This window comes from Salmo salar, chromosome ssa15 (genome assembly GCF_905237065.1).
Source record: "Salmo salar chromosome ssa15, Ssal_v3.1, whole genome shotgun sequence".
Taxonomy (NCBI): domain Eukaryota; kingdom Metazoa; phylum Chordata; class Actinopteri; order Salmoniformes; family Salmonidae; genus Salmo; species Salmo salar.
Genome location: NC_059456.1, coordinates 18,374,279 through 18,394,373, shown reverse-complemented (window position 1 = coordinate 18,394,373; position 20,095 = coordinate 18,374,279). Strand labels below are relative to the sequence as shown.

At 43.0% G+C, this 20,095-nt stretch overlaps 1 protein-coding gene across 1 annotated transcript in view; it reads right to left on the bottom strand.

Moving 5' to 3' along the window:
• The window catches only part of LOC106571018 (retinitis pigmentosa 1-like 1 protein), a 30,463-nt gene extending 10,824 nt beyond the window's left edge, over nt 1-19,639 (bottom strand). Inside the window, exons 1-3 of the mRNA XM_014143644.2 lie at nt 19,481-19,639; nt 9,054-9,774; nt 850-1,033 (exon numbers count right to left, since the gene is read on the bottom strand). Of these exons, the coding sequence (XP_013999119.2) occupies nt 850-1,033; nt 9,054-9,587 (718 nt within the window). The 5' untranslated portion in view covers nt 9,588-9,774; nt 19,481-19,639. The remainder of the gene's footprint in view (nt 1-849; nt 1,034-9,053; nt 9,775-19,480) is intronic.
• Between the last annotated feature and the right edge of the window lie 456 nt (nt 19,640-20,095).

Here is a 20,095-nt window from a genome sequence, read left to right as displayed (position 1 = left end):
CGATGAGGAAGTCTACATTTTCCCAGTAAAACAAGTTCAGACAGTTCTTAAAAGAATTAGCAGATATGTTGCTGAATATCAATAATGAGTTAAACATTAGACCAAAACATTAGGAGCGCCTTCTTAATATTGAGTTACACATCGCACTTTTGCCTTCGGAACAGCCTCAATTTGTCGGGGCATGGACTCTACAAGGTGTCGATACTTTTCCACAGGAATGCTGGTCCATGTTGACTCCAATGCTTCCCACAGTTGTGTCAAGTTGGCTGGATGTCCTTTGGGTGGTGGACCATTCTTGGTACACTGTTGAAACTGCTGAGCATGAAAATCCCAGCATCGTTGCAGTTCTTAACACAAACCGGTGCGCCTGGCACCTACTAACATACCCTATTCAAAGGCACTTAAATCTTTTGTCTTGCTCATTCACCCTCTGACAATCCATGTCTCAATTGTCTCAAGGCTTAAAAATTATTATTTATCCTGTCTCCTCCCCTTCATCTACAATGATTGAAGTGGATTTAACAAGTGACATAAATAAGGAATCATAGCTTTCACCTGGTCAGTCTGTCATGGAAAGAGCAGGTGTTCTTAATGTTTTATACAATCAGTATTTACAGTATCTAATTGCCAGCACAGTGACGTCTCATTAGGCAAAGGAATTGCTTTGCTTAACATAATAGCAGTATATTTGTAGAATTTGTTTTGGGGAAATTACATATATAAAGATATTGAGAAATTGTTGGCATATGTTGGTTTATAAGCATTTGATGACAGCTGCTGACATAACAAAGGGCGTTCTATATCAATTTGTTTGATAAGTGATTGATTGATTGATTTATATAGTCATACCATTTTTCTTACTCTCCTGTCCTTCACTGGCCATGCTGGAGCGTCCCAGTGACTTTGGCCTCAGTTGTGGAAGTTTGTCATCTGAGTTTTTCCGGAAGTTCTCCAGAAGGATGGGGTGGGAGGGCTCACGGCCCACACAAATCAACACACTGGGGCACTGCAGGAGACTCTGAACACTGTCGATCTGAAACAAAGAAACACAGAGAGCCAGGTGAAAAAAATGTTTCACGGTAGATAAGCAGACTAATAGAGGACAGACAGTTAGTCAAAAATCAGCTATGATCTAAATTGAGATTGTCAGGTTTCTCTAACAAGACATTTTGATCTCAATGAGACAAACCTGTATGAGTAGTTACATAAACATATATATAAACATATATATATATACATACATACATACATACATACATACATACATACATACATACATACATACATACATACATACAAGTCAGTTATTAAGAACAAATTCTTATTCACCGAGGAAAAGTGAGTTAACTGCCTTGTTCAGGGGCAGAACGACAGATTTTTTTTACCTTGTCAGCTCGGGGATTCGATCTAGCAACCTTTCGGTTACTGGCCAAAAGCTCTAGCCGCCAGGCTACCTGCCGCCCAACCTACCTGCCGCCAGGCTACCTGCCTCTAGGCTACCTGCCCGCCAGGCTGCCTGCCGCTAACCTACCTGCCGCTAGGCTACCTGCCGCTAACCTACATGCCAACAGGCTACCTGCCGCCAACCTACCTGCTGCTAACCTACCTGCCGCTAACCTACCTGCCGCTAACCTACCTGCCGCTAACCTACCTGCCGCTAACCTACATGCCGCTAGGCTACCTGCCGCTAACCTACCTGCCGCTAACCTACCTGCCGCTAACCTGCCGCCAGGCTACCTGCCGCCAACCTACCTGCCGCTAGGCTACCTGCCCGCCAGGCTACCTGCCCGCCAGGCTACCTGCCGCTAACCTACCTGCCGCTAGGCTACCTGCCGCCTACCTACCTGCCGCTAACCTACCTGCCGCTAACCTACCTGCCGCCAGGCTACCTGCCGCCAGGCTACCTGCTGCTAGGCTACCTGCCTCCAGGCTACCTGCCGGACATAATGGATTAAAGCCATGAACAACATGAAGATGTTAACAAGTTCAGGAAACATAAACATCTGCAATCTTAATTTCCTCCCACACTACCATTTAAGATAATAATTAAAAAAGCATTCTGATATGATGAGCATGAGCTGATTACAATGAGGGGAAGTCTGATATAACAAATAAGGTTTGTTCAGTCCAGGACAAAATTAGTTTAGACCAACTCAATGTTGATTTGGATCCATAACACTGCAAGGTGGAGCATTTCCCCCCTATGTAAGTGTTTTGAGCATCTGGAAAAAACATTTTAATAAATCCAATAATTTATTAACTAAAATTTTTAGAGCAAAGATATCTGTTGCTTATTTAATGGGAACGCAAAAAGTAAAATAGCTCTTGAAGCTCTGATGAAGTCTGTTAGGCAGATACGTAAGAGGATTAAACATAAGTGATACCGGCAAGCACAGTGTGCAGGATTTTCTTTTCTTTCAAGTTCTCATCAAATAATTCCCAAACACATGCAACAAGGAAACGCAGAGGTGCGGGTGCTTTCCCTGTTTTAAACCACTTTAGTGACTCTGCCCTGTTAATGATTCAAACACATCCCAGTAGCAGCAGCAAAGGCTGTGTTGAGGCCGGCCACTAACCATATTATAATTTTAACCCTGGATAATCTCCTAGTCCTAGTCCCCATCCGCTGAGGTGACTGTGCATTCTGTTTGTCACCAGACAAAGAGCCCCAAGCATGGCTCAACAGCCCTAGGACTAGTTGAGGCAAAGCAGGAAGGCATTACTACAGACAAGAGAACGTAGATGCTTGTACTGGGTTGTGGTCAGTAGACTCCAAACAGGGAAAAAGATCCTCAAACTGGGAGGAACTACTTCAATTTCTCTAGTAAGTATTGTTTATTTACATTTTTCGTTGCATGGCTCAGCAGCCCTAGAAGTTTGCTGAGGTGGGGTTAAAGCAGGTACCATACCAGATAGAGACTGGATACCACACCAGATAGAGACTGGATACCACACCAGATAGAGACTGGATACCACACCAGACAGAGACTGGATACCACACCAGACAGAGACTGGATACCACACCAGATAGAGACTGGATACCACACCAGGCAGAGACTGGATACCACACCAGGCAGAGACTGGGGACCACACCAGATAGAGACTGGATACCACACCAGATAGAGACTGGGGACCACACCGGATAGAGACTGGATACCACACCGGATAGAGACTGGATACCACACCGGATAGAGACTGGATACCACACCGGATAGAGACTGGATACCACACCAGACAGAGACTGGATACCACACCAGATAGAGACTGGATACCACACCAGATAGAGACTGAGGACCACACCAGATAGAGACTGAGGACCACACCAGATAGAGACTGGATACCACACCAGATAGAGACTGAGGACCACACCAGATAGAGACTGAGGACCACACCAGATAGAGACTGAGGACCACACCAGATAGAGCCTGAGGACCACACCAGACAGAGACTGGATACCACACCAGACAGAGACTGGATACCACACCAGACAGAGACTGGATACCACACCAGGCAGAGACTGGATACCACACCAGGCAGAGACTGAATACCACACCAGATAGAGACTGAGGACCACACCAGATAGAGACTGAGGACCACACCAGATAGAGACTGGATACCACACCAGACAGAGACTGGATACCACACCAGACAGAGACTGGATACCACACCGGACAGAGACTGGATACTACACCCGACAGAGACTGGATACTACACCCGACAGAGACTGGGGACCACACCCGACAGAGACTGGGGACCACACCAGATAGAGACTGGGTACCACACCAGATAGAGACTGGGTACCACACCAGGCAGAGACTGGGTACCACACCAGATAAAGACTGGATACCACACCAGACAGATAATGGATACCACACCAGACAGAGTCTGGATACCACACCAGACAGAGACTGGATACCACACCAGACAGAGACTGGATACCACACCAGACAGAGACTGGATACCACACCAGACAGACACTGGATAGCACACCAGACAGAGACTGGATACCACACCAGATAGAGACTGGATACCACACCAGATAGAGACTGGATACCACACCAGACAGAGACTGGATACCACACCGGATAGAGACTGGATACTACACCCGATAGAGACTGGATACTACACCCGACAGAGACTGGGGACCACACCAGATAGAGACTGGGTACCACACCAGATAGAGACTGGGTACCACACCAGGCAGAGACTGGGTACCACACCAGACAAAGACTGGATACCACACCAGACAGATACTGGATACCACACTGGATACCACACCAGACAGAGTCTGGATACCACACCAGACAGAGACTGGATACCACACCAGACAGAGACTGGATACCACACCAGACAGAGACTGGATACCACACCAGACAGAGACTGGATACCACACCAGACAGAGACTGGATACCACACCAGACAGAGACTGGATACCACACCAGATAGAGACTGGACACCACACCAGATAGAGACTGGACACCACACCAGATAGAGACTGGATACCACACCAGATAGAGACTGGATACCACACCAGATAGAGACTGGATACCACACCAGACCGAGACTGGATACCACACCAGACAGAGACTGGATACCACACCAGACAGAGACTGGATACCACACCAGACAGAGACTGGATACCACACCAGACAGAGACTGGATACCACACCAGACAGAGACTGGAGACCACACCAGACAGAGACTGGATACCACACCAGACAGAGATTGGGGACCACACCAGATAGAGACTGGGGACCACACCAGACAGAGACTGGGGACCACACCAGACAGAGACTGGATACCACACCAGACAGATACTGGATACCACACCAGACAGAGACTGGATACCACAGCAGACAGAGACTGGATACCACACCAAACAGAGACTGGATACCACACCAAACAGAGACTGTATACCACACCAGACAGAGACTGGATACCACACCAGACAGAGACTGGATACCACACCAGATAGAGACTGGATACCACACCAGATAGAGACTGGATACCACACCAGATAGAGACTGGATACCACACCAGATAGAGACTGGATACCACACCAGATAGAGACTGGATACCACACCAGATAGAGACTGGATGGTGTTATAAAGTTACAGTACAGCATTTTGACAACCTAGGAATTGATATGATCAAGTACACACGCTACTCCCGACTCTACTGCCGACTCTACTGCCGACTCTACTGCCGACTCTACTCATGACTGAACTCTTGACTCTACTGCCGACTCGCCGACTCTACTCCCGACTCTACTCCCGACACTGTGGTTCCGGTTGAATTTCCATATTAATATGCGAGCAGTAGTTCCATATTTTTTACAAATCTAGCACCAACATTACTCAATGATTATACTCACCTTCCTTAGTTTGCACAACATGTGTGAATTTGGGTAAGAGTGTAAATAACTTATTTGGGAAATGGAATACTATCCCAAAAAGCTTACCGATGTGTAACATGTCATGTTTTGCCAATCACACAGAATTGTATACAGAACAGTAGTGTGGGTTACAGACCCCCAGGAAGCCCATCCATACAAGACAAGTGGTCTTTGAGACTGAACTTAAAAAATGTTGTGAATGGTAAAATTAGACATTTTTTCAAATATAATTTCTCTGAATTTGATCTATTCGATTAGTTTTTTTCTATTGTACATTAAGTTGTTTTTTTATTGCTCACAGTGCATTTTTCAAACTATAAAACCACCCACACAGTTGAACCAGATAAATGGCTTTGTCCGCAGTCACACGTAGCCCAGCATGAAGATAATTAATCGCTGCTGTAGTGGGAGGATGCGTTTCTGAGCGACTCCTGGTCTCCTACTTCCTGTGAATTCTCAACACTGACCTGCTTATTTCAAAATAGCTCCGTTTTTGACTAAGATGAATAGTTACTCAGTAGGGCTGAAACATCCCTTATTATCTGAATATTCTCCGTGTGTGTGAGGGAATATCTCGATTGCTTGACAACTTTCCCTTTATATTAAATTAAGTTATCTAAGACGGGGGAAATGATAGTCTTTCAAGGTCTAATACCAATAGTAATAACATCTTTATCAATTAAAGCACATCACAATTACTAACGGTTACACTTCCATCTGACTTCGGTTGAACCAATCTCATAACCTCCTTCTCAAGCATTGCTCCATATGTAGGATCTTAATTTGAACACCCTGTTGTTGCAGGAAATGTCCTGCACTGTCACACCTTGATCTGTTTCACCTGTCCTCGATATTGTCTCCACCCCCTCCAGGTGTTGCTTGTTTTCCCCAGTGTATTTATCCCTGTGTTTCCTGTCTCTCTGTGCCAGTTTGTATTTTATGTCCAAGCCTACCAGTGTTTTTTTTTCCTGTTTTCCTACTTTGCCATTTGTCCTTTTCTAGTCGTCCTGGTTTTGACCCATGCCTGTTCTGGACTCTGTACCCTGACCTCGAGCCTGTCTGCCACTCTGTACCTCCTGGACTCTGATCTGGTTATGACCTTTTACCTGTCCACGACCATTCTCTTGCCTATTCCCTTTAGATATATTAAACATCTTAAACTCCAACCATCTGCCTCCTGTGTCTGTATTTGGGTCTCGCCTTGGGTCATGATTTGCACAGCAGCAAATGTGAACGTGTTGAGTATTCAAGGTTTAAAAAGGCTTCTAAAATGTGTAATTTCCAATTAAACATTTCAGACTTGATTTGCCCTAACTAAAACATATCAACCTCTATAAAATGTATTATAATACACACAATAATTCACATTTCCTGTTACTGCGGCATTATTTTCCTGCTGTGATAAACTGGTCAAATCAAGATCTTGCATCTGTATCTATGACCCCTGCTGTAGGGATTCTGATGAATCCTCATGGAGTTACCTTGTTATCTATGACCCCTGCTGTAGGGATTCTGATGAATCCTCATGGAGTTACCTTGTTATCTATGACCCCTGCTGTAGGGGTTCTGATCGATCCTCATGGAGTTACCTTGTTATCTATGACCCCTGCTGTAAGGATCCTCATGGAGTTACCTTGTTATCTATGACCCCTGCTGTAGGGGTTCTGATCAATCCTCATGGAGTTACCTTGTTATATATGACCCCTGCTGTAGGGATCCTCATGGAGTTACCTTGTTATCTATGGCCTCTGCTGTAGGGATCCTCATGGAGTTACCTTGTTATCTATAACCCCTGCTGTAGGGATCCTCATGGAGTTACCTTGTTATCTATGACCCCTGCTGTAGGGATCCTCATGGAGTTACCTTGTTATCTATGACCCCTGCTGTAGGGATCCTCATGGAGTTACCTTGTTATATATGACCCCTGCTGTAGGGATCCTCATGGAGTTACCTTGTTATCTATGGCCCCTGCTGTAGGGATCCTCATGGAGTTACCTTGTTATCTATAACCCCTGCTGTAGGGATCCTCATGGAGTTACCTTGTTATCTATGACCCCTGCTGTAGGGATCCTCATGGAGTTACCTTGTTATCTATGGCCCCTGCTGTAGGGATCCTCATGGAGTTACCTTGTTATCTATAACCCCTGCTGTAGGGATCCTCGTGGAGTTACCTTGTTATCTATGACCCCTGCTGTAGGGGTTCTGATCGATCCTCATGGAGTTACAGGACCAGTGCCAGAACCACTAAAAGGCCCCATTGGAGAGAAGTGGAGAGCTGCCCAGGACTTTACAGCATGTTTACCCTGGGTAGAACATGGTGGAGGCCTGGACTAATAGTATGGATATGGCTGCTACCACAGAGGAAAGAAGGATAGAGCTGATAGGGGAGGGGCTACAAGGATATAACGGATAAGGGGAGGGGTTACAAGGAGAGAGCTGATAGGGAAGGGGCTACAAGGATAGAACTGATAGGGGAGGGGTTACAAGGATAGAGCTGATAGGGGAGGGGTTACAAGGATAGAGCTGATAGGGGGAGGGGTTACAAGGAGAGAGCTGATAGGGGGAGGGGTTACAAGGAGAGAGCTGATAGGGGGAGGGGTTACAAGGAGAGAGCTGATAGGGGGAGGGGTTACAAGGAGAGAGCTGATAGGGGGAGGGGTTACAAGAGAAGGCTGTACTGACAGACAGGAAACCACTGGACCGTCTCCAAACAACCCAGAGAAATCTCTGCCTCTTAAAGAGGTAGCCTTATCCTAAACAAAGCTGTTATCAATACAGTTATGTTCTGAATGGAAAAATAGAATCTCAGCATCATAATATCAGTTTGACTCCGCTTTGGCTCTAGGTAAATATATGGTAGTCATAATTCCTGCCACTAGAGGCCTCTCTTTCATGCTCACATTCCCAGGCCTCTCACAGGTATTGTAGAAACTACCAAAGAAAAGTTATGTCTCCACAGTCTGTTGCCTTCTAACATTTTCCAAACAAAATCATTAATGTGATGACTAGAAACAGTCATAACAAATTCTGTTGATTTCCTAAAACTCCTTAGTGGTAAAGGATGCAGAAGCCATACATATTTTGGCGACAAGCACACCAGACAAAAGCACCTTAGTCATGCTCTCCCATTCTAAGGCTAGACTTCCACTGAAAGAATAATCTGTTTCTAGGTATGGGAATTGTCAGGGACTTCACAATACAATATTATCATGATACTTAGGTGCTGATACGACATGTATTGCGATATTCACGATTCTACATGTATTGCGATTTGATACTACGATTCAATGTTCCAAACATATTGCTCACTAGATGTCTGCTGCAGAGGGACAAGAGAGTGTTCCATGGGAAAATTTGTTTTGATCAGTCATGGAAATAAGTTGCTTGAAAAACATATTGGATCACTATTTAAAAATAATACTTAGACCACGCTACAGAAGGAAATATACCAGAGTTTTGGCGTAGCCGACCAGTCGCAAATATAATATTACAATATCATCAAAAATAATATCCCAATATGTAACTGTTTTTACCCATCACTATCTGCTTCATCATCTAACGATAAACAACACTTCACTTTGGGGAAAACTTAAAAGTTACCCTAAACTTGCACACCAACGGTAATATCTAATGATGTTGAGGAAGTAGACAGTGTCACCTTGCGTCCCTCCAGAGTGTACAGCTTCCTGATGTGGTACTGCATGAACTCAGAAAGCTCCTCCAGAAACAGGCCCAGGCTGCGGAGTGTCCTGCGACGGAGCACGATGGTCCTCCGAACAGAGGGGTCGCTATTTTTCACCAGCACCAACTTCTTGTGGAGGTGGTGGTGGCAAGAGGGCTCAGCAGGGACCACCTCAGGCCAGACCGGCCGCCTGCGAACATACTGCTGGGGGTGGTGATGGTGGGAGTGTGGGAGGACCGGAGGGAGGTACCAGGCTGATGCCTCTCTTTGGGCCTCTCTTTGGGCCTCTCTCTGGGACTCCTCTCTGGCCTCTGCAGCCTGGGCGCACAGGTAGCACCCCCAGTCCTCCAAGGTCTCCTGGTGAATGGCATCCCCACCATGGGTGGATCTCCTGGGGGGAGGCGCGGGGGCAGAACGTATCCCGAAAGGGAGCGAGGGTTTGGGGTGGTGGTGGCTGACCTCATCCGAGATGGCATCGAAGCACTGGAATCTGCACTTGTGGGAAGACATCTTTGTTTACTTTCTGTCTGACTGCTTTTACTTCCTGGTTAGTCCACGCCTCTCGATGGTGTGTAGAGAAAACTGAGGAAAGGGGGGGGCAGGTCAACGCAGGCAAATGGGTGTCATGGTTAAACTGGCTGGTTGTCTAGAGGCTGCTTGGTCCACAGGATAACTGTGTTCCTCCCACTCACCCACACTGGAAGAGAGGAAGAGAGGAGAAGAAGGTCAACAAGGTCAGATGACATCATGAACAGAACGTGTTTACTTGTTTTTGCGATGAGAGAAACGTTTAGTAGTTTGTGCTAAGGAATGTAATCGATTCAAGTACATGTTGCACTTCAACACCTTTACATAGGATAATTTCACTGTCTCCGGTGTAAAATGCAACAGGCTTAGAGAATATGATCAGTCTATAGTCTCACCTGCTCTTATACCTTAAATCGAGGCTTATGTCTTGTACTTAAATCTACAGGTAACTGCCAAAATATAGGAATAAATTGAGTAAACGAGGGATACAAAGTATATTGAAAGAAGGTGCTTCCACACAGGTGTGGTTCCTGACATCCCATCATACATTTTAGTCATTTAGCAGACGCTCTTATCCAGAGCGACTTACAGTAGTGAATGCATACATTTCATACATTATTTCTCCATACTGGTCCCCCGTGGGAATCAAACCCAGAACCCTGGCGTTGCAAACACCATACTCTACCAACTGAGCCACAGGGGACACGATCCTCATGCTTTAGGATCGTGTATAAAAATTCCCAGTTGGCCATTATTTTAGCTACCATGGTTAGAAGAAGATATCTCATAGGGGGTTTAAAGGGTGTGTGTGTGTGTGTGTTTGTTTAACTATCTTTGTGGGTACCAGAAGTCCTCACAAGGATAGTAAAACAAGAAAAATGGAGTGACATTTTCCACTTGGGAAGGTTTAGGGTTAGGTTTAGGGTTAGGGTTACAATTAGGTTTAGGTTTTGAATTAAGGTTAGGGTTAGGGGTTACACTAGGGTTTAGGGTTAGGAGTTAGGGTTAGGTTAAAGGTTAAGGTTAGGAATAGGGTTAGGGTTAGATTTAGGGTTAGGGAAAATAGGATTTTGGAATGGACTCAATTCTTTGGTCCCCACAAGAATGGCAATACAAAACTGTGTGTGTGTGTGTGTGTGTGTGTGTGTGTGTGTGTCTCTCAGTCACCAGATCTCAACCTAGTTAAACACTTATAAGAGATTGTGTAGCGGCGCCTGGGAAACCGTTTTCCACCACCATCGACAGAACACCAAATAGAAACAATGGTGTTGCTTCAATCCAATAGACTTCCAGACACTTGTAGAATCTACACCAAGGTGTATATGAACCTGTTCTGGTTCGTGGTGAACCAATGCCCTATTAAGACACTTTATGTTGTTGTTACCCCTTATTTAGGTAGTACTTATTTAGGTAGTATTTAAATCTTGTACATAAATGTACTTCTCACATTAGGTGTTAGGTGTTCATGGAAACATTAAGTCCTGGACATATTCTGCGTGGCCTTAATCAGATAAAGACTAAGGAGCCATTAAAAGAGAGCTTGGCAGTAGGCCTTATCTTAGGGATAAAACTCTTTAAATAGAAAGCCTTTACATTCACTGTCTTAATAAAGAGGACAGGCAGCAAGCAGCAGAGGTAAGCTTCATATGACTTTAAATAAAGAGCTTTGTCTTAGCGGAGTGCCTGATCAACACAGACAGTAGACATATCCATCACTTCCTGTAGGCCTACTTTAAGTCACTTTCCTAAACATCAACGATCAATAAGCCAGTGTTCAATATATAATTTGTCCATAATGCCAGAATCAACCAGTTAAACAAATACAGTACAGTATAGTAGACTACAGTATAATGCAGTATAATACAATGCAGTATAGTACAGTATATTAAAGTACATCATAATACAGTACAGTACAGTACAGTGTAGTACAGAACAGTGCAGTACAATACAGTACAGTATAATACAGTACAGTATAATACAGTACAGTACAATACAGTACAGTACAGAACCGTATAATACATTACAGTAAGACACAGTATAGTATAGTGCAGAACAGTACAGTGTAATACAGTACAGTAAGATACAGTACAGTATAATACAGCACAATACAGTACAGTATATTGCAGTACAGTACAATGCAGTAAAGTACAGTATATTACAGTACGGTATAATACAGTACAGTATAGTACAGTATAATACAGTAAAGTATAGTACAGTATAATACAGTACCGTGCATTAAGGTAAATTACAGTACAGTATATTGCAGTACAGAAAAGTACAGTACATTGCAATACAATACAGTACAGTATAGTACAGTACAGTACCTTAAAGTATAGTAAAGTACAGTACAGTATAGTACATTACACTACAATACAGTATAGTACAGTACAGTGCATTATAGTACAGCATAGAACAGCGCAGTATAGTACAGTATATTACAAATACAGTACACTATAGAAGAGTATTGTACAGTACAGTATTGTACAGTACAGTACAGCATAGTACAGTACAGTATATTATATTACAGTAAAATAAAGTACAGTATAGTACAGAACAGTGCAGTATAGTACAGTACATTATAGTACATTATAGTACAGTACATTTACATTTACATTTACATTACATTTAAGTCATTTAGCAGACGCTCTTATCCAGAGCGACTTACAAATTGGTGCATTCACCTTATGATATCCAGTGGAACAACCACTTTACAATAGTGCATCTAAATATTTTAAAGGGGGGGGTTAGAAGGATTACTTTATCCTATCCTAGGTATTCCTTAAAGAGGTGGGGTTTCAGTACAATATAGTATAGTGCGGAATAGTACAGTAAAGTATAATACAGTTTAGTATAGTACAGTACATTATAGTACAGTACATTATAGTATAGTATAGTACAGTAGAGTAGAGTATAGTACCATAGTGTAGTATAGTACAGTACATTATAGTACAGAGTAGTACAGTATAGTGAGCACAGTATATTATAGTACAGTATAATACAGTATAGTATAGTAAGGTACAGTATAGTACAGTACAGTATAGTGCAGTACAGTATAGTGCAGTACAGGAGAGTATATTATAGTACGGTATAATACAGTACAGTATAATACAGTACAATACAGTACAGTAAATTATAATACAGTACAGTACAGTATAGTATAGTATTGTATTTTACAGTACAGTACAATATAGTGCAGTACAGTACAGCATAGTATAGTACAGTATAGTACAGTATAGTACAGTACAGTGCAGTATAGTATAGTGCAAAACAGTATAGCACAGTATAGTACAGTACAGTACAGCATAGTACAGGACAGTATAGTGCAGTACAGTATAGTATAATACAGTACAGCATAGTACAGTACAGTAAAGTGCAGTGCAGTATAGTGCAGTAGAGTACAGTAGAGTACAGTATAGTGCAGTACAGCACAGAATAGTGCAGTGCAGTACAGTACAGTATAGTGCAGTATAGCACAGTGCGGTATAGTGTAGTACAGTTTAGTATAGTGCAGTACAGTTTAGTACAGTATAGTCCAGTACAGTACAGTGCAGTACAGTACGGTACAACATAGAGCAGTACAGTGCAGTATGGTACAGTACAGTACAGTATGGTGCAGTACAGTACAGTATAGTACAGTACATTATAGTGCAGTATGGTACAGTACAGTATAGAACAGTACAGTACAGTATAGTGCAGTACAGTATAGTGCAGCACAGTACAGTATAGTACAGTATAGAACAGTACGATATAGTGCAGTACAGTACAGTGCAGTACAGTATAGTGCAGTACAGTACAGTACAGTATAGTAAAGTGCAGTATGGTACAGTACAGTATATTACAGTACAGTACAGTATGGAACAGTATAGTATAGTGCAGTACAGTATATTGCAGTACAGTACAGTACAGTATAGTATAGTAAAGTGCAGTATGGTACAGTACAGTACAGTACAGTGCAGTATGGTACAGTACAGTATAGTGCAGTACAGTATAGTGCAGTGCAGTACAGTCCAGTGCAGCATGGTACAGTACAGTACAGTAAAGTACAGTGAAGTGCAGTATGGTACAGTACAGTACGGTGCAGTACAGTATAGTGCAGTATAGTATAGTATAGTACAGTGCAGTACAGTCTGATACAGTATGATACAGTACAGTACAGTGCAGTGAAGTATAGTACAGTACGGTATAGTATAGTATATTACAGTACAGTATAGTGCAGTATAGTACGGTAGTGCATAGTGCAGTACAGTGCAGTAAAGTACAGTACAGTAAAGTACAGTACAGTATGGTGCAGTACAGTACAGTACGGTATAGTGCAGTACAGTACAGTATGGTACAGTATAGTACAGTATAGAACAGTACAGTATAGTACAGTACAGTGCAGTACAGTACAGTACAGTGCAGTACAGTACAGTATGGTGCAGTACAGTACCGTATAGTATAGTGCAGTATGGTACAGTACAGTATAGTACAGTACAGTATAGAAAAGTATGGTACAGTGCAGTACAGTACAGTATAGTGCAGTACAGTATAGTACAGTACAGTACAGTATGGAACAGTACGGTATAGTGCAGTACAGTATATTGCAGTACAGTACAGTACAGTGCAGTATAGTACAGTACAGTATAGTACAGTACAGTATAGTGCGGTGCAGTACAGTCCAGTCCAGTCCGGTGCGGTACGGTACGGTACAGTACAGTATGGTACAGTACAGTATAGTATGGTGCAGTACAGTATAGTGCAGTACAGTACAGTGCAGTATAGTATAGTATAGTACAGTGTAGTACAGTACAGTACGGTATAGTATAGTACAGTAGAGTATTGTGCAGTATAGTATGGTACAGCATAGTGCAGTACAGTGCAGTATAGTACAGTACAGTAAAGTACAGTACAGTCTGGTGCAGTACAGTACAGTACGGTATAGTGCAGTACAGTACAGTACGGTATGGTACGGTATGGTACAGTATAGAACAGTATAGAACAGTACAGTATAGTGCAGTACAGTACAGTGCAGTATAGTATAGTACAGTGTAGTACAGTACAGTACAGTATTGTATAGTACAGTAGAGTATTGTGCAGTATAGTATGGTACAGCATAGTGCAGTACAGTGCAGTATAGTACAGTACAGTAAAGTACAGTACAGTCTGGTGCAGTACAGTACAGTACGGTATAGTGCAGTACAGTACAGTACGGTATGGTACGGTATGGTACAGTATAGAACAGTACAGTATAGTGCAGTACAGTACAGTACAGTGCAGTATGGTACAGTACAGTATAGTGCATTACAGTACAGTACAGTACAGTAGTCTGGTACAGTATGGTACAGTATGGTACAGTACAGTACAGTGCAGTGCAGTATGGTACTGTGCAGTACATTGCAGTGCAGTACAGTATAGTACAGTATGGTACAGTGCAGTACCGTACAGTATAGTGCAGTACAGTATAGTGCAGTGCAGTACAGTAGAGTATGGTAGTATAGTACAGTATAGTACAGTATGGTACAGTACAGTATAGTACAGTATGGTATGGTACAGTACAGTACCGTACCGTACAGTAAAGTACAGTATAGTACAGTAGCGTGCAGTACAATATAGTACATTACAGTATAGTACAGTTCTCTTAAGGGACAATGTGGTGGAGGCTTAATGCTATATCCCTGAATGTGTTGAGAAAGGATCCAAGTCCACTGGCACATGCCAGAGAATAACTGAATATCTCCAACATTCTGTGTGGTAAACAACAAGCAGGCGGCAGGAAGTTGGACAAAACAACACGTTTACTGGAGAATGGTTATCTCCTGCAGAACTCATTCAGTAATAGTGATGAGACAGAATGGTTCTCTCCTGCAGAAAACATTCAGGTTATTTCCTGTATAGTGAAGAGACAGAAGATCAACCGTAGTTTGACTGAAAATAAACCTTGTCAGTTAGGCTAGAGGAGAATCAGATGAGCTAATTCAGGGCTATAACTGCTAAATGTATGGGGGTCTGCAAGGGATCCCCCGAGGAGAGGTTGGAGAAATGATATGGTTTCTGGAGTGGTAATGTCCATGTTTAGCCTCAAACAACCTCAGCATGTCTTTTCATAATATCACAAGATGTTCCTGTAAACCAAAGTAGGAGAGAAGCCAGAGTGGGTGATTCCAGGTATAGATCTACTCAACACTATCACCTAGAACTGCCAGAGACCTCACCATACCATATTATCACCATACTTAGGTGCTGATACCATATGTATTGCGATTCTCACGATTCCCTATGTATTATGATTCAATGCTGCAATTTTATTTCCAAAAATAGTGCTATATGTCTGCTGCAGAGATACAATACAGGGCATGAAAAAATGTGTTTTTAAATAAAATTTTGTCATGGAAATAAAAGTGATGAAAACATGATTGCGGGGGGGGTCAAAGATTTGATATAATATTGTCCTCAATACTCGGGGGAGAAGGGCATTGGTCAGGGAGGTGACCAAAAACCGATGGTCACTCTGACAGAGCTCCAGACCTTCTCTGTGGAGATGGGAGAACTTTCGTCAGTGACCAGACAGAAGCCACTCCTCAGTAAAATGCACATTACAGCCCGCTTGAAGTTTGCCGAAAGGCACCTAAAGACAATGAGAAACAAGATTATCTGGTCTGATGAAACTAAGATTGAACTCTTTGGCCTGAATGCCAAGAGTTACGTCTGGAGGAAATCTGGCACCATCCCTACGGTGAAGCATGGTGCTGGCAGCATCATGCTGGGGGGATGTTTTTCAGCTGCAGGGACTGGGAGAATAGTCAGGATCGAGGTGAAGATGAATGGAGCAAAGTACAGAGAGATCCAATAGGACAACAAACCCTAAGCACACAGCCAAAACAACGCAGGAGTGGCTTCGGGACAGGTCCCTGAATGTCCTTCAGAGGCCAAGCTAGAGCCCGGATCTGCAGAGAGGAATGGGAGAAACTCCCCAAATACAGGCGTGCCAAACTTCCTACCCAAGAAGACTTGAGACTGTAATCGCTGCCAAAGGTTCTTCAACAAAGTACTGAGTAAAGAGTCTGAAAAATGTACATTTATTTTGTATAAATTAGCAAAAAAAATGTATAAACCTGTTGTTGATACTTCATTATGGGGTATTGTGATGTCATTATGGGGTATTGTGATGTCATCATGGTGTATTGTGATGTCATTATGGGGTATTGTGTGTAGATCAATGAGGGGGAAAAAAACATTTCATACATTTTAGAATAAGGCTATAACTTAACACAATGTGTAAAAAGGTGAAAGGGTCTGAATACTTTCCGAAGGCACTTCAACTGTATCGATTTTTCCCCCATCACTACAATCTCCTGGATCGGCTTAAAATACACCTGGAGCATTAAATCACGTTTCTCTGTGGCAGCTGAGACATTTAGATGCATGTTGTGTATTCAAGGTTCTGACTTAGAATATGGGGACAACTACAAATACCTAGGTGTCTGGTTAAACTGTAAACTCTCCTTCCAGACTCCTTTCAAACATCTCCAATCCAAAGCTAAATCTAGAATTGGCTTCCTATTTCGCAACAAAGCATCCTTCACTCATGCTGCCAAACATACTTTCGTAAAACTGACCATCCTACCGATCCTCGACTTCGGCGATGTCATTTACAAAATAGCCTCCAATACCCTACTCAATAAATTGGATGCAGTCTATCACAGTGCCATCCGTTTTGTCACCAAAGCCCCATATACTACCCACCACTGCGACTTGTACACTCTCGTTGGCTGGCCCTTGCTTCATACTCGTCGCCAAACCCACTGGCTCCAGGTCATTTACAAGACCCTGCTAGGTAAAGTCCCCCCTTATCTCAGCTCGCTGGTCACCATAGCAGCACCCACCTGTAGCACACGCTCCAGCAGGTATATCTCACTGGTCACCCCCAAAGCCAATTCCTCCTTCGGCCGCCTCTCCTTCCAGTTCTCTGCTGCCAATGACTGGAACGAACTACAAAAATCTCTGAAACTGGAAACACTTATCTCCCTCACTAGCTTTAAGCACCAGCTGTCAGAGCAGCTCACAGATTACTGCACCTGTACATAGCCCATCTATAATTTAGACCAAACATTTACCTCTTCCCCTACTGTATTTATTTATTTTGCTTTTTTGCACCCCATTATTTCTATTTCTACTTTGCACTTTCTTCCACTGCAAATCTACCATTCTAGTGTTTTACTTGCTATATTATATCTACTTTGCCACCATGGCCTTTTTTTGCCTTTACCTCCCTTATCTCACCTCATTTGCTCACATTGTATATAGACTTATTTTTCTACTGTATTATTGACTGTATGTTTGTTTATCCCATGTGTAACTCTGTGTTGTTGTATGTGTCGAACTGCGTTGCTTCATCTTGGCCAGGTCGCAGTTGTAAATGAGAACTTGTTCTCAACTAGCCTTCCTGGTTAAATAAAGGTGAAATAATAAATAAAATAAATGTAAAAAAAGATTCAGTTCAATTCAAAATGGCTACCATGGCGTCACCCATGGTCACCCCTAATACAAAATAAATGTGTTTGTAAAAGCACTACACCAGTAAATGCAATTAAGTATACTCAGAATTGCCTTGTTAGCAGCAGCTACTCATGCTCTTGGGTTGATGGGTAAAAAAAGCCTTGACTTTTCCTTCATTTCGATTAACTTATAAATAAAGACGGTGAAAACAAACCATAAGAATCCCACATGATCTAATCTGTCCCGAGGTGTCATGGCTGACGATCAAGGAACCCTAGATGAGTGAGATGAGGAAACTGTAAACCACATCCTTCGAACTGGCTGGTATCAGGAATGAAGACAGCCTAATCTATTGTAGTTTGTGTCCCAAACAGCACCCTATTCCCTATATAGTGCACTTCTTTTGACCAGAGCCCGTAGGGCTGATCGACTGTTCTCCAGCCGAACGATAATGATGAGGGCTTTGGTCAATGGTAGTGAGCTATATAGAGAATAGAGTGCTGTTTGGGACGTAGCTCAAGTTCGCCACGGGTCTTTCCTGAATGAAGACGGCATGACGTTTTCTAGTTCGCCACGGGTCTTTCCTGATATCTGCTTCTGATAACGGCACCATCCATGGTGTCAACAAATACCGACACAAGCAACAACACCGTCTTGTTTTTCCAAAACAACATCCGTACTGGGAGGTTTTAGTCAATCTGCTCAGCTCTAAATGGACCGTACACTGACATGATGCACTATAACAAGAGGTAGGGTCTTTAAGATGCAGTCAGATAAACCCTAATAAAAAGAGACACCAGTGAAATACAACATCCAGAGAGAGCATTAGACAGCAGACCACATTGTCAGCAATGACCATCTGTAGTGATTATTGATCAAATAAAAAGAATTAGGAGAAAAACCCAAATAGGTTGCATTTGAAATGTATGCATTAAATATTCTCTGTTCATTTGACAGATGTAGATTTTATATATATATTGTGCTCATTTTAACCTAACCAAAATGTTTTGCCAACTTCAATAAGTTGGCTCTCTATAGAAGTTTTGCTTTTGAAAGTAACACCAAGAGTTCCCGTTAGGACTCAACCTTTTGTGCTCTCCCAACAAGCTTAACCTTTGCTGCCCTGCAGATAACAGGTAACCTCTGTGTGCAACCTGTATAGACTTAGACACAGATTTACAGTACTAAGCATTTTCATAAGGTGCAAGCTAGATAGCCTTTGGTCCAGATTTACTAAGCATTTACACCGATCTTCCACCTTTACCTAATGTCTTACTCCTTCTCTCTATATTAGCTTTTTGTTCCGTCCTCAATGTTTAAGCCCCTTTGGTGAAAAAACTCTAAGTAAATATGGGCCTAGGTATTACCACTGAAGATGCAACACGAAGGATAATACTCACGCTTTCAACAGCAATCATGATCCCAATCCTAGCAGAAAAGAGAAACAAACTGCTTGAAAATCCAAATCAGGCTTTAGCCATACTCTCCCCAATACACACTGTGACCAAATTAACGAGCAAACAAGTGATCAGAGGACAGAAGGAAGTCTTGGGTTGGAAGACCTACTCCTCCCTCCCTCTGAGGCCTCTCCTGGCTGCTACCTGCTAATCGGATCTCTCCCTCTCTCCCTCCCTCTATCCCTCTCTCTCCTCCATCCCTGTGAGGCCTCTTCTTGCCATTATCTGCTAATCGGGTCTTTTTCTCTTCCCCTCCACACACTCTCTCTCTCTCTCTCCCTCCATCTCCCTCTCTCTCTCTCCCTTTCTCTCCCTCTCTCCTTCTCCCTCCTTCTCCCTCTCTTTCTCCCACCTTACCATTACCCGCTAATCTGGTCATCATGTGATAGCAGGTGAATGACATAATGTAAAGCCTCTCTAATCGCTTACCTCCAGATCGCTACCAAATCCTGCTAAGGCTTTGGGAAGACAAATGACCACACTTCACCTTTGCATAAAGCCAAGGATGACAAACTTAGACGTTTTCAACGGAACACCACGTTCGCAACGAGGCAGTAG